This window comes from Clinocottus analis, unplaced genomic scaffold (assembly GCF_023055335.1).
Source record: "Clinocottus analis isolate CAN_PGR_092001 unplaced genomic scaffold, fCliAna1.0.p SCAF_21, whole genome shotgun sequence".
Taxonomy (NCBI): domain Eukaryota; kingdom Metazoa; phylum Chordata; class Actinopteri; order Perciformes; family Cottidae; genus Clinocottus; species Clinocottus analis.
This window is the reverse complement of record NW_027175943.1, coordinates 10758766-10774098: the sequence shown is the minus strand read 5'-3', so window position 1 is coordinate 10774098 and position 15333 is coordinate 10758766. Positions and strand designations below refer to the sequence as shown.

The following is a 15333-nucleotide window of genomic DNA, read 5'->3' as shown; positions in this document are numbered from 1 at the left end:
TTTTTTTTTTAAATGGACTTTCTAATCAAAATGATGCAACATCCTGAATATGCTGAAGTACATCATGAAAAAAAAACATAGATAAATAAGATAATGAAGCATGTGTCTATGCAAATTGATCAAGTTTAAACGTGAGTGACTCATCCCGTCACTTCATGACTATAAGTTCCTGGCTCTGAGGTCAGTAAGCTGACATTTGGACGGAAGCTACATTGGCGGTTATGGCCAGTAAATACTGACACAGTACTGGATGAATGCAAAGCGCCTTCTAGACACCTTCAGGACTATGTTAGTGATACTCGATGGTTTTCTTATTTCTAACCTGCTTGTGGCTCTCAGCTCCAAGCCCCTTCCGGTTCCTACTGAAGATCTACATCTTCAGAAATGCCTCACATTTAATTATGTTTGTATCATGTTCCATTAGGCTTTCAGATTGTCAGTCTATTATTTACACGTATGGTCTGGTTTATTCTCAGCCTCTGGTATTTTTTTTCAAATTTGGCACAAACATCCACATGAACTCAAGGATGAACTGATTAGATTCTGGTGGTAAAGGTCAATGTCAATGTGACCTCACAGACATTTTGTTTTGTTGTTTCGTTATTCTAGTTTTAAAAAGGCTCATTAATTACCTAAAACAACTGGACAAAATTTTGTATCAAACGTAACGTAAACAGGAAAAAATAGTGCATTTGTTGGGAACTATTTGCAGCAGCAGATTAATCCACATTTTTAGCTCTTATGAGAATTTGTGAGACCAAGAATTTGTGTATGTTGGATGAAGGAACATATGACCCAGTGTGATACAACAGCGTGGTTTATTGAAGTGTTTTCACTTTTTGGCAAAACAGTCGACCTTTATGGCACAGAGGCAGTAGAAATATCATTTCTTTTAAATTATGAATTATGGTTTGTTTGGCCCTCTTTGATGAGTCGTATAAACCTCAGCCTAAATAAAATAAAACACCTGCCATCATGTGCCTGGCAGAAGTCAAACTGTAGCTGATACTTATTATTATTATTATCTCGATGACCACGTTTCTTTGTGTGTGCTTGTTGCCCAGGGATGCAAAGTGTGGTAAGATCCAGTGCCACAGTGCTGCCAAGAAGCCCAAAGGCACCAATGCCGTGTCCATCGACACCACCATCAAGACGGGCGGCATTGAGGTGAAGTGCCGCGGCACCTACGTCTATAGCACCCAGGACGGCCAGGGGGACCTGCCCGACCCCGGCCTCGTCATGACCGGCACCAAGTGCGGAGAGGGCAAGGTTTGTTCAGTCACTGACGTGATTTAATCCATGTACATGTCTACATATGAACAATAGTAGGACATATATCTGTGGTTCTAAATGAATAAGTTGGGTTCCCTGCACCACAGCAGATAGGGACCATAAGATTAACACTTGTCCCTGTGTGTAGAGGCGACCATAGCGTAGCGTGTGCGTTTAGGTCAGGGCTTTGGCATGTGTAGACGTATAATGTGTGCTGTTTCCTGGTGACGGTTCCAAAGCCAAAAAAATCTATTGTTACATTTTTGTATCTCCCCCTCTGTGACGCAACACAACGCTGTTTGACGGGCATGACGTGCTACAACTCAAACTGGAGCCGAGTTTAACCAATCATATGTCTTTGTGTCACCATTTTGTGTCCCCATTTCAGGATTTTTGCGACTTTTGTGATCGGTTTTGCCAGATTGGAACTCAGCTGTGTCCACATAAGAGTGTCTGCACATTTTCTCGAGAGGTTGGACCCACAGACAGACAGAACTGCGTAGTGACCGCAATGCTTAAAGGGAACCAATCCAAACAGACAGTGTCGTTATTCTGGAGCTTTGTTATTGGGCATTTAGCATTTTTTCCATTTAGAGCTGAACATCCAACAGGACGTGGCACTCTTGATTCAAATGTTGGCTTTTTTTGGAGCCACTTTTAAAGCTTAACTCCGACATGTTGGTGTTGGGTTGTGTGGAGCTCAACTCTCCACTATTCTGACCCTTTGACGTTTTCACATATTCCAAAAAGATAAACCTGTGCAGAAATAATTTGATTTAATCCAAGTAGAGATAGTGGTTACATATATATGTTTCCAACTCTATCAGTGACTAATATTCTCCTTCTGCATGAATGATAACCTCTTCATATAAAACTAAATGTCACAGGGACACAGTAGGTCTGCTCTTTTTGTTAAGGCATTGTTTTTCTGACACTGATTTGGTTGCGAGCCAGATGCTGAGTGGAATATAAATTTCTGAGCAAACCCACCTACAGAAACACACAAAAATCATATAAAATATGGACGGAATTATGCATGTGAAATATATATGTATAAAAACACACACACACACACACACAGCAGTATCTGCAGTCTCCAGCAGTAAATTTTATTTCTCTGTCTATATTGCTTTCCCTCTGCAGCACACTCAACCACTTGGATTCCAGTCCAGCTATTGTGCGGACGCGCTGAAAGGACTGAATTGTGCTGCATGAGTAATATATTATAAATAGGCAGCAGAGAATATTGTCTGCCATCCAGCGTGATGAATTCTGAGTCATCATATTGAACGGGCCTCTTCTTAGCAATAAATGCACACATGGCACAAAGCTTCTGCCTCTAATCACACAGTCACACATTCACTTAGGCTTAAATTGATTTCTGTGCAAACAATAGTGAAGCTACAACCACAGGCGGAGCAGAGATACAGTGCTAATGCAAGTACTAATACCAGTAGTACAACTCAGGGATGGAGTTCTACACAGAAAAGTGCTGAATTATGACCTGCAGCTTTCTGGAGAAGACTCAAACAGTTACTGTTGTTGTTTACCTCTAACGCAGAACAATAGGCACAACGCTTGCTTGGAGGTTCACAGCCGGGGAGTTGATTGTCTCTACGACTACACACTGCAAGGTTTCAGTCAGGGGCCTTGAACCCCAGTGGAAAAATAACCTTATTTTGAGATGAACAGATTCATACAGGGATAAAATCAACCAGACAAAATAGTTTTACAGATACAAATATGTAGTAACAAAAACACCTCTCAAATGTCTTATAATTATAAAAATAAAAAGTGCAGAGAAATAAGCTCTTAATTCTTAACTTGGCCATCATGTTGTTGATCTGCAGTCATAATGTTGTCTGCAGTCATTATGTTGTAGGTCTGCAGTCATCAAGACACACTTGATCCGTTTGGCTTTCAAATGGTTTTAAAAAGCCAAACATTAATAATTTCTGTAATTGTGTTCATTATCTGTTACGTCTCTGAGCATTTTATAATGATTGATGAATGATTGAAATGAAATGAAAGAATAGGACTTGTGCGTTTCAGACAACATCGACCTCCTATTAGAAAAAGGATTCAAAGTTTGAGTTACTTTATGTAAACTTGTGTGAATTCCTGTCCAAGAAGCAGGGTGCTGATGTCACACCACAATGGAAGAATGTATTGTATATGGTACACCATCAATTAAAACTCAATGTAAAGTATATTTGACTGCATTTCATGAAGATGATATATACCATCATATCGTAAATCCTGTTCTACAGGTGCATTTATGCCAAAATATGTCGCAAAATATTTTCTCATGTTCTGTAGAGGCAAATCTGTAAATGTGCCTCTACTGCTTGTTTAGTGTGTTTTTTTAAGTTCACACTTTCATCCAGCGCTCCCTGTTGTCTACAGACTTTTACTCAGCAAGACATTAAGGATGCCAAAAAATGAATTGATGCTTTCATTTCAAGTAGATTGGACTACTGCAATGTTGTACAGGTCCTCCTAAAGCTCCTGTAAGAGGTTGTAACTTGTACTGAGATCTTTTTTTGGCTCAACACCGGCTACATCACGAGCCCATAGAGCTCCTACCGCTGCTTTCTGGATTCTCAAAACAAACAAAAAAATGAGACGACGAGATGTAGATTTTTCATGCTGTGCTCCCAAACTGTGGAACAGCTGGGGCTCCGATGACATTTGAAGACAGCATTTTAAAATATATGTCTTTAACTTTTTAAAACCTTTTCTTGCACCATTTCCTACAATGTGGGGTCTCACATGCTTCGGAATGATGGTCTATTTGTCTTTAAATGTCTTTTCATTAGTTGTTCTTTTTAATTGCCCTCTTTTTCTGCTACGCTAAGCACTTCAACCTCACCCGTTTACTTTTTATGTAAAGCACTTTAGCCGCATGTCAAATATGGAAGGTCCCATACAGATAAAGCTTTATTGTTATTATTATTTATTTAATCGTTTTTTGGATGGTTTGGTTTTATTAATTGTTGGCTCTTTGTTGGAATTAGTGTTTTTTAAGCAGGCTCAAAATCTGTGTTTTAAACTTCACACAGATGAGATTGAAAAACAATGAGCATCAGCTCCTTTCCAACCTGTCAGTCTCTGGCCTCAGATCAGTGTCTCTGACTCACCCTTCACACCCCCCGGTCTGATCTACATATTCCCTTTGTGTCTGTCCTAACATCGATTCTAACAAAGTTAAGGCTCAAACTTCTTATCAAACAAAACACCACTAAATGGTTATTAAAATGAGTATCCATCCGAGTAGCAGTAGACTGAATGTGTTGGCTAAAATCATCTCAATGAACATCAGTACATTTAAAACAGGAAAGTGAAGCTGCTCGGCCGATCTCCTCCGGCAGCCACGTTGTTCCAAAGCCCAAGGGCACTGGAGAAGGCAGATCAAAGTGTGTGTGTGTGTGTGTGTGTGTGTGTGTGTGTGTGTGTGTGTGTGTGTGTGTGTGTGTGTGCGTGCGTGCGTGCATTTGTGTGCGTGCGTGCGTGCGTGTGTGTGTGTGCACTGTAATCTCTAACACAGTTTGTGATCATTCTGCTTGTGTTGCCACAGGTGTGCAGAGACCGCCGATGCCAAAATGCCTCTTTTACAGAGCTGGAGACTTGCATCGCACGCTGTCACAGCAAAGGGGTAGGCGCACACACACACACACACACACACACACACACACACACACACACACACGGAGCCGTGCAACAGACTCAACTCACTTAGCTGCCGGGCACGGCTCCCTAATCTTATTGTCACACTGTGTCCTTGGGCAAAGGTAGAGCTTTGCAGCGATGTCACCCAGACTGTCGTAAAAAGGCAGGAAAATAGATGGCTCGAGAACAACGGCACCTGGAGTGATGAACTATTCATTGGTGCAGTACAAGCAAGCCTGAGGCAGATAAGGAGAAACCATACATAGTTTATGAGCCAGCAACCAAGCTATGGAGAGTCGTTCGGAGGCTGAAACACTTGTTACTTTAGGAGAAGACGAGTGTGTAGATAGGGGGTATTCATCACAGAACTCTGACTTTGACCTCTTGTCAGATTGTGGAGCTCCACGTGAAAGAAGTAGTATGAGGGAGATGAAGTCTGATAAATGTCCTCAAGTGATGTCGGTTTGGTCTGAAGCGTGAATAAGTGTGTAGGTGTGGAGTTAGAAAAGAAGTGATCACACAGGACCCCTGTAGCTGCTCTCTGCAAAAGGCCATGTCACATTAGCTTCTATGAGCTTGACACACCAGAATCACTTGCATTATGTATTACAACATTTTGCTGTAATGTAACTATGGTGACGGGCCCTGGTCCTTCACGGCTTCACCATCACTGCCAATCACATGTTGGGTCACGTAGGATGGAGGCGTTTTCTAGAAAATGCGTAGAGTTTTGTAGCTTTCAGCCAAACATGTTACCAGGTTCCCCCCGCGCCACAGTCCTTCACCTGCTGAATATACAGCAGACATAAGACGGAGGCTGGAATGTGCTGGTTGTCCAAGTTCCAAGTTCCACTGGTAAAAGAGACACCACCAGTGGGAGAGAACATGATCCCTCACTGACTTCCCATTCACTAACAGCCAGTTGTGCCTGTTGAAGCTCTTGGCCGAGCATTGAGCACCACCAGTAGTAGAAAGGCAGGTTTCCGCGGCAGTTGGTAGGAACTCAGAACTGAGATTTTCTTTAAAAGAAACGAAAAGACAACTCAGATAGCCGTGTGTAAAGCTTTCTTCCGAAGCACAGTGATGGCAACAGACTAGAATCAAGGTTCCTACTCACACTTCAGCCGTTCTCCCACCGCTACCCGGGTGCATATTGGAGAGATACACAATCACACATCTGTTGCAGCTGAGGTTAATGACACCTCATTCTAGCATTGTTTCCTGAAGCACTCCCCATTCTGTCCCCTCTGCAGCTGAGCCTGACGCAATCTTACGTTATACATGTTGGTTGCAGCAATACAAAATATTCTACTCTGGCAGTGATTTGCACTAAACCTAATAAGTCAGGTGTTTTAAACAAATAAACTATGTAGATTAAATAGCTACATAGGGATATAGTCTGAATATAATTCAGTACACATACAATACACTGCATCTAAACTTGACAAGCCAGATTGTGATTTATTTTGTCATTTTTCTATATGTAGTTCCACTGGGCTCAGGAAGAAACAGCAGTGTAATGCAATATAGCCGTTTCAAGGATGTCTTTTCTATCGCTGAGGGGTTTGTCTGCTTTTGTCTGCAGTGTATTATTTATGGAGCCACAGAAAAATCTAACCTTAAACCTTCTCCAGCGTGAACACACATGAACCAGGCTGAGCCACGTAAAGAGTTCCCTGCTGTAGTAGAGCTCCATCACAACAACCAAACTCAGAGTCAAGACCTTCAACATTAAAGTCTCACTAAAGCCCCTCTGAGAGACATTTTAAATATGTATCTCCTTTATTCAATCTGCATGTATTATTGAAAGGAAGACAACGGGTCTCTGGAGATGCATCAGAAAAGGTCCTTCAAGGAGTGTTCGAACCTCTGAGTAGGGAGACTATAGTATGTGATTGACAGCTGAGCCGACCACTCCTTCTAGCTGTAGCTTACGAGGACAGACAGCATGTGATGTTATTGATATTGAAGAACTAGGAGCATTTAAACTGGCAGAGGAACTAACATGCTATCCAGCCTGCAGCCTGATGTTCACATTGATAACCATATAGTGTGACTCCAGGCCACTCTCACACGCAGTGTGTAGTCGTGACACTCGTCGGTCTGGGTTGGGTTGGGTTGTGACTGCTCTGGGGAACCCAGCGCCGACTAAACTTCCACCTGTCAGCAGTGTTCAGCATATCCACTGGACTGTACAGGGAACGGGCTTATCAGGCTTTGTTATTCGATTAGGATTTGAAATATTAAGAACGAGAAGGAAGACATCAGCCGTATCCTTTCCTCCTCTAATCCCTTTCTCCCTCCATCTTCCCTGTGTTGTTTCCTGCTGTTTGTCCCCTTTCTTTTTTCCAACAGTTGATAGATAATGGAAGTGGCTTTGAGTCAGGATTATTCTAAATAGACAGTTCTGCCTTCTGCGAGTTTAGGGACTCTTCCTGTTTTAGGGTGTGTTTTTTAATTCAACATTATCATATGATTCATATTGATCCTTGGGCTTTTTGGAGTGTGCTGGGTGTCCATGCAAATAAAGGGGAGTAATGAGCAGAGGAAGTACTCAGAGCTACACTGGAATGCTTCTTTTAAAAAACAGGAGATTTCCATTAAAAAAAGCTTTGAACATACTAGAAGTCCTGGAGATTTAGAGGGCTGAAGGATATGTTATAAAATAATGATGGTTCAAATCCAGGTCATTCCATTTCCTACTGACTCTACCCGGTTATCCTTTGTCTCATATAAAAAATGCCTTTAAAAAAGCCCTCCAAGGACTGAATGCATGTGTCAGAGAAACCGTGTCTTCTGAACCTGACGTAAAAGAGCTTTTAAGAATCAGTAAACAACTGTGAGCCCTTCATGTCGAGTGCTAATGGGCTAAAGGCATATTAATCACTGATGGATAATTACATCTAAATGTTATTGAAGCATGGATGTAGTTTCTCTTTTATTTCGGGGTGGTGAATTACACAAAATGTCTGGAGATATTAATCAAGTTTTAATGCTAATTTTAAAAGAAAAAAGTTTATTAAAACTAATTATTGGACCCTTTCCTTGACTATTAGAGAATTCCTAACACCTTCCTTTTAATCTTAAAAAACATATTAAATTATTGAATTGGTGGAATAGTACTTTGTGGCCTTTTTGCACAAACAGCAGCTCTGTTTTTATGAAGCGTTGTAAGCTGTGTGTCGTGGACCAAAGAGCAAACCTTTGACCTCAGTAAACGTCATCTCACTATTGCGTTAGACCAGCGGAGTTCAACATGCGGCGTGAGGACCAGAAGCGACACGCCAAATGTCCAATCCGGCCCACGAGAGGACTTTCCCAAGTGTGAAAATGACGGCGAAGTAAATAATTCCAAAGTCTCAATAAAATGTACTGCATTTGCTATTTGTCCACTGGGGTCACGATGTCCTCATCAGAGTAGCAGGTCCGATACGCTTCCACAGAACCACACTGTTGCCTCCAGGTTACATGACACAACACTGTCAAGAGCAGGAGACTGTTCGCTGGAGGAAAATGTCTTTGTCACAAAGGAGAAAAGTGGACACAGTGTCAAAGAAAAATGGACTAGTTCCCTTTTCTTCACAGAGGTAAACGAGCCGGTGTGACACGTGTCTTCACAGAACCTTTCAGCGCTCACACAATAGAACCTAATATTTGCCATCCCTCTCACAAAAGATAAGAACTTGCAAGGACGATAAATGAATTACCACAGGCTGATAATCTGCTTCAGTAAATGGACAATTCATTATTTGTGAACATTTTCAGAATGTGATATTACTTCTTCACACTTAATGAAGGAGAATTTGATATTGATAGGTTATTGTGCAGTGGTTTCACTGGCCCGGCTTACTTACGATTAAACAAGGCTGTGTGAGCCAAAAGGAGTTTGGCTCATACGATTGGTTTAGTTTTGCATATTAAACAAATTATTCAAATAATCAAGAACTAATTGGCACACAGTGAAGCTGTCGACTTTGAGGCCCTGATGATTTAGGGCCCCGGGTTGTCGACCGTTTTAGCCCAGAAGAACTTAAATGAAAACACAAAAATAGAAAGAAACAGGCATGTTTATCGTGATGTGAGTGTTCTGCAGTCTGCTCCTTTTTTAGGTAATGAGTGATGGTAGAGGAAGGGAACTCCCATTAACGTGTGTGTGTGTGTCTGTGTGTGTGTGTGTGTGTGTGCGTGTGTGTGTCTGTCTGTGTGTGTGCGTGTGTGTGTGTGTGTGTGCGTTCGTGTGTGTGTGTGTGTGCATAGATGTGTAACAGTAATGGAAACTGCCACTGTAATCGCGGCTGGGCACCACCCTTCTGTGAGAAGCCAGGACTTGGCGGTAGCGTGGACAGCGGACCTATCCAGTATGACAGTGAGTATACACGCACACACACACACACACACACACACACACACGGGTGTGTCCTGCTGTTGTGCCAAGCTGTTTCTCCACCTGCACACCAACGAATGAATTTGAAAAGGGGTGAATGTGTACCATATCGCAGCTTTCCTTTTTATGAAACTGTGATCAGATTATTTTTAAACTGACACCAGACTAGCATCATGAAAGGAACTGGATGACAGGCTGACGATGGGGTTGTGTGAGAAAGTGTCACCATCTCATCGTGGATGAGAGCATGTCTTAAAGTGGACTTTGTTTTATGTTTTTGGGTGTAGATTTTCGATGTGGGTCTAAATTCTTAGAAATGAAATTTAACAATTGCAAAAAACTAACATAGAACTGACAGATATGTATCTCCACAGACAGTTATTGAAAACCTGATATTATGGAAACCATTTACAGATGAGTGGAAAAGACTACAGAAGCGATGAAAACATCCTATGTCTTATCACAAACAGGATATGACTCACTTCATACTAGTGCGCATGCAAACACACTCAGTGTGTGTGTGTGTGTGTGTGTGTGTGTGTGTGTGTGTGTGTGTGTGTTTCAACAGGTCAAGTGGGGCTAGTGGTGGGGCTGCTGTTTGCCTTCCTGTTGGTCCTGCCTGCAGTGCTGCTCCTCTTCTACTGCTACAGGATCAAGACATCATATTACCATAAGTGGCTTTCCCAGAGAGAGAAGAACAAGAGCAACAAGTACTGTGTCTGTGTGTCTGTCTGTCTATGTTGTTGTTTTTTTGCAACCAATAAACAGAAGTTGACATTTTCAGGATGCAAAGGAGTGACGTAGAGGTGCTGTATACGCAGCAACCTGTCTATCACAGTAGCCAAAAGCATAAGCATAATCCTCTTTATGGTCTGTTTGACTCTAAATGACCATCATTTACGAAAAGAACATCATGCTGTATTGAAGAAGACTTGAACTAGAGATTGAGACATAAACTCATGTTTACAATGTTTAATGGGGGAATAAATCAAGTGAGAAGTAGAGTCATTTTCTCATAGACTTCTATACAATCAGACTTGTTTTTGTAATCAGAAGAGTTGCCCCCCGATGGTCAGTTGAGATAATGCACGTTTTAAGACACTTCTGAATCAGAGGTTGCCGCCTGCCTGAAACTCGGTTTCCTCTGTTTTTGTATCCAACTGGTTAACGTGGATATCTTTTTAATTGACCCACTATTGAGCAAGAGCTGGGCTCTCTAACTCAGGCTCACTCAAGGAGAAGTCTTGTTCTAAAACTTTGCCAAAGTTGACTTTCCAGCAGACAAAATGTGTTGTGTTGGAGTACAGATAGAGTATCTTAAGTTATTTTAAAGATGATCATTGTCATAGCAGAATATCTGGCTGATTTCAACGATACTAATGCCGAAGGAGACTTCTCCTTGACAAAGGACAACAAACAGACCGGCTCAAGCAAAAGTAAAATGTTTTATTTCTTTCTAGGGTTCTTTCTATGTTGTTAGACACTCACATTATAATATCAATCCGAGTCCCCCAGTGAGAAGAAAGAGCTATTTTAGGGGAAGTACAGTGATATTGAATAGATGCCGTAAACGATTGCATTACAGCCCATTTAGTGTCTGACGTCTGCAGCCTACTCCCTCGATACTGGACTAAGTTTAAAAACTGTTCTCTAGTCACGTAGATGCAAAAAAAACACAGAGGTTAGGAAAGAAAAAGCAAGATCATTTGTGTAACTCTAATGCTTGATCCTTTCTCTATCTTAGAACTTGTTTGTTTGTTTGTTTGAAAACAACAGTGTATTCTGCAGTTGAGCCTTCACATGTCACACCATCTAAATGGGAAGGAAGGGAAACAAAAAGTAGAAAGGAGGGAATGAATTATGCATTGTGGGAGAAAATATTTCCAGAAAAGGAAGGAGAGAGAAAAGTAGAAGTTTAGTAGCAGAATGGATAAAAAAAAAAGGTCAAAGTAGGGGAAATAAATAAATGAGAAAGGGAAAGGAGGAAGAAAGGTGTTGATTCACAGGACTGAAAGAAGGAAGGAAGGAAGGAAAGAAGGAAGTGGGCACTGCCATGTATGCCAGCACTCCAAGCAAATCAATTCATACACCAGAACATCTTTACATCAGCATAAATGGCAGCACTTTGTACTGCAGCTCACTTCCATCGGAACAATATTAAAGCTGTCCCTCCTTTGTAAAGCTGGCATCTTGCGCACATGAGAGACGTCCTCGGCATAACACCGGCTGAGTTAGTGCCTCAGAAAATAGTCAAGCCTTCCACAGTGATTTACACAAATGTTTCTGGAAAGGATCCAGCTGTGGAACAGCCTTTGAAAGGCCCTGACCTTCCAAATAAAGACCGGAAGAAAGTATTAATATTGGTGAAATTGAGCCTCAGCTGGAATTTACAGTAATTGCAGCTAAACGGAGACAACTAAATGACTGGCTCATGCTATAGAAAACTGAGCTACTAAGATGATTAAAAAGACTCCTAACAGCACGAGCTGCCCTGCAAACCCTCTGCTTTTGTCTTTTTTTTCCCGTGTCCAATCTTTTGGGTTCATTTACAGTTCAACAGTGGGAGAGCGGGTGGCTCCAGCTGATTTAAGACCTCTCTAAGCATACAGTATAGACATCCAGTTTACTTGGAAAGCTGTCCAAACAGCTAAGAGCATGCATTACATACATACAACGACTTTACTTACCAGTTTATGAAGTGCAGTACACCTCCACGGTTCCATTTAATCCAATGCATGGACCCTGCAGAAAAGGCTTTCTTTCTGAAGCTTGTTGGTTGACTGTAGTCAGCGTGTTGTTACTCTAGATCACATGTGTCTGCAAATGCATGGTGGAAGGAACATGTACAAATCAAAGTAGAGGACTGTTGACTTTTAAAGCTGTACTAATCCATATTCCACATAAAAGAAAGAATCCACAGAGAATTGTCCCCATGGCTGCAGTCTTCTATCTTACTGTTCTCGTCAGCCTGGTTTCCAGCAGCAGCAGACAACTGTTTCCACTGTCTCTACCTGCTCAGCAGAGAGCAGACAGACACAGCTAGAGAGTGGAGCATTTGGCAGCTAAAGAGATGGATGTGTTTCGGTTATCCCATCTATTGGGATCACACCGGCGGCCGGCACACCAAAATCGGCCCCGGAGGAAGAGTTCCACTTCCAGCACTCTCGTTCAGACCACACCCATCTCCAAACTTTTTTGAAAACCTTCATTTTGATCTCTGTACGCCTGTGAAGTTGTGTAAATGCATCTTGTATGCCTGTGATGCTACCACAGTGACTCGATGTGTCGGACAGATAAAAAGAACTCACAATCTCTTCTGTGGTAGTCTCTGGTAGTTCCTGATAGTTCCTGATACGTGTCCATCATGACACTCACACACAGATTCAAGGGGAGGAAGCAACACCAGCATCACATAAAAGATGGTAAAGAGAGTGAATGTTGGATTTACATTCATCAGGTTGACACAACACAACTCCAGATGAATGTCATTGTTGCGTTGTGTGTGCTGAACTCCATGAGGTGACGCTGTGCCAGCTTCCTCCTCTCACTTCCTCCTGGATGAGAAACATCATGTTGACTTCTCTTTAGTCTCTTTTCCCTCCTGGCCGTATGATTAGATCAACATTTGGAAAAGCGATGGCTTATTGTCTGCCTGCTGTCATTTCTCTGCTCAGGACGGAGGCATTGGTGGAGAAAGGGAAGAATGGCCATCTGAACCCTGCCTTTCACCTAAAGGTGGTCGGACCAATCAACAAAGCCAGCATCCACAAGGGGGTGAGTGGTGTGTGTGTTTGTGTGTGTGTGTGTGTGGGGGGGAGGGAGGTGTTGGGTATAGAAATAAAATAAATGGAATAAGGGGAGAGAATGTAATGGTGGTGACTGTTTCTCTCGCTGTGTTTTAGTGAATATTAGAGCGTCCATGTGGTTGACCTTCATATTTAATGGCCTCATTTTACAGCAGCTTGTTATATTGTGTGACCAATTAGAGTCTGCTTCCTCCCACGTTCACAACATTCTCAACCACTGGTTTAATGTGCCTTCAGCATCATTTCATCATGTCGTTGTTTGCTTGTTTTTTTTTTAGCATTTATTTAATTGGATGTTAGCAGCTAAGGGTTATTGTCATTGGCATGAAAATATATACAAAAATAGAGCAAAGTAGAAGTCAGAAGATAAATACAAGAAAGAAAATAGGGAAAAAGAGAAAAAAGGGGAGGAAATAAGTGTTCAAAACAACAATAAGAGTAATCATTACTCATCCTGCGTCTTTATAGACAAATAGAGCTCAGTGGTATTTACAGTAATAGTAACTAATGACACAAACACTCAACTAAATATATAATATAAAGAGAGTTTACAAAAAATGTAAATACTCTTGTTTGCAATCAATTATTTGTTGTTGAGTAATGACCGAAAACATTACAAAAGAAAGAGCACACAATTTAATCAACAATAAAAAAAATCATAAAATCGATTAATAAGTAATTTAAAAATGATTGTTAATTCCACAATTTAGTGTGTAACAAGTAGTAGTAAGAAGTTGTAATCATACATTCTTAGTAAAAAGCAATTCTAAAGAAATCCGAGAATCTGTCAAGAATACTAAATTGAAGCTTTTTATAAGTGGCTAAGTGTCATAATGAGTGTCCAAAGACTGTAAACAGGAAGTGCATGCAGTGGACTGTGCACTGGGACCTTGAAGCCTCAAGATCGCATTTTGGCCATCGCCATCTTGTTGTTTTGCAAACAGAAGTGACAGGAGAGGGTCGAACTAAGTACAACCAAACTCTGAATAAGACATTGTGAGGCAAGCAAAATGTAACACTGTACATTCATAAACTGAACACAATGTGAAAGGGTGAAAGTTCTAAGACAAAATCAAACAACTTCCAGACTGGACAACAGTATGGTAGCAAACTGCCAATCACAAGGTCACCACAGCCCGCTTTAATGTCTATTTAACTCTACATGCTACATACTAAATTTACATCATTCTATATTGATAATATATTATATTATATACTACTGTTAGGGCATTTTCTAATAGACTTCTACAAGATTCAGTTTTTGAGGTAGTAAGGGCCCTGTGGTCATCAGGATATTGTTTTGCTCAAGCTTTCGTTGTGGTCTTCGTTGTGATTCCAGCTGCCTCACACCAGCAAAGAGGTCCTGCCTCTCCGACCGGGCCCTTCGCCGAATGGCACCCAGCCCGTTAACATTGTGCGGCCTCTGAGACCTGCCCAGTCTCCCCATGGTGGTCCTCGGGATCTCAAGGTGGTTCGTCCGCCTCTGCCAGCTGGCAAGCCCCCAGCGGCCCCACCTAAATCCCCCTCAACCCCACAGAGACTGAGCCCGCCCAAGAAACCTCTGCCCCTCAACCCGACACGGTCTCCACTGGTAGGGGCTCTTTTGACCCTTTTCTGTGCTGTAATTGACTATAATTAAATTGTAAAACTATAACATAAAAATCATCTCAGATGTAAAACGTAAAAGCCAGAATAGAGTTTAAGAATCCAGGCAGGGAGCCACGAAGGATACAAGCTTTAGGAAAGTAGAAAGGAATACTGATCCCGTTTCACATTAAACAAGAGACAGCTGCCTCTTGATATTAAGTGTAGAATGGAGGAAAGCCATCTCCATTTATATTGGTTTAATGTTCAGAGAAAAAAACTTCAGTTTTATTTCCATAATTTTGCTCACCAACACGACCTGACAGGCAGCCAGACAGTTGTTAAATTAATCCCCATTTCATCAATAGCTTCGACAGTGAGAGCTTCTTAAAAAGCGACTTCATGTTGTGAGCTCAGGTATAGCTGCACAGCGTGCAGGATCATTTCCATGATCTAGGTCTTGAAACAGCTCACTAGATGGGATTCAGTCAGATTCATACTGGGAACATTTGGGAATATGTACAGAAAAACATGATTTAAACTCTAATTGGATGAGATTGGCATAACAGGTGGGGTGTAAGATATGCACTGTTTTAATACATCACAAGGTTACAGGAT

At 41.6% G+C, this 15333-nt stretch overlaps 1 protein-coding gene across 1 annotated transcript in view; it reads left to right on the top strand.

Moving 5' to 3' along the window:
- Positions 1-15333, top strand: part of adam19a (ADAM metallopeptidase domain 19a) — a 145928-nt gene that overhangs the window by 125570 nt on the left and 5025 nt on the right. The window contains exons 16-21 of the mRNA XM_068587854.1: positions 1065-1269; positions 4850-4927; positions 9199-9307; positions 9894-10035; positions 13000-13099; positions 14471-14722. Coding sequence (XP_068443955.1) covers positions 1065-1269; positions 4850-4927; positions 9199-9307; positions 9894-10035; positions 13000-13099; positions 14471-14722 — 886 coding nt within the window. The remainder of the gene's footprint in view (positions 1-1064; positions 1270-4849; positions 4928-9198; positions 9308-9893; positions 10036-12999; positions 13100-14470; positions 14723-15333) is intronic.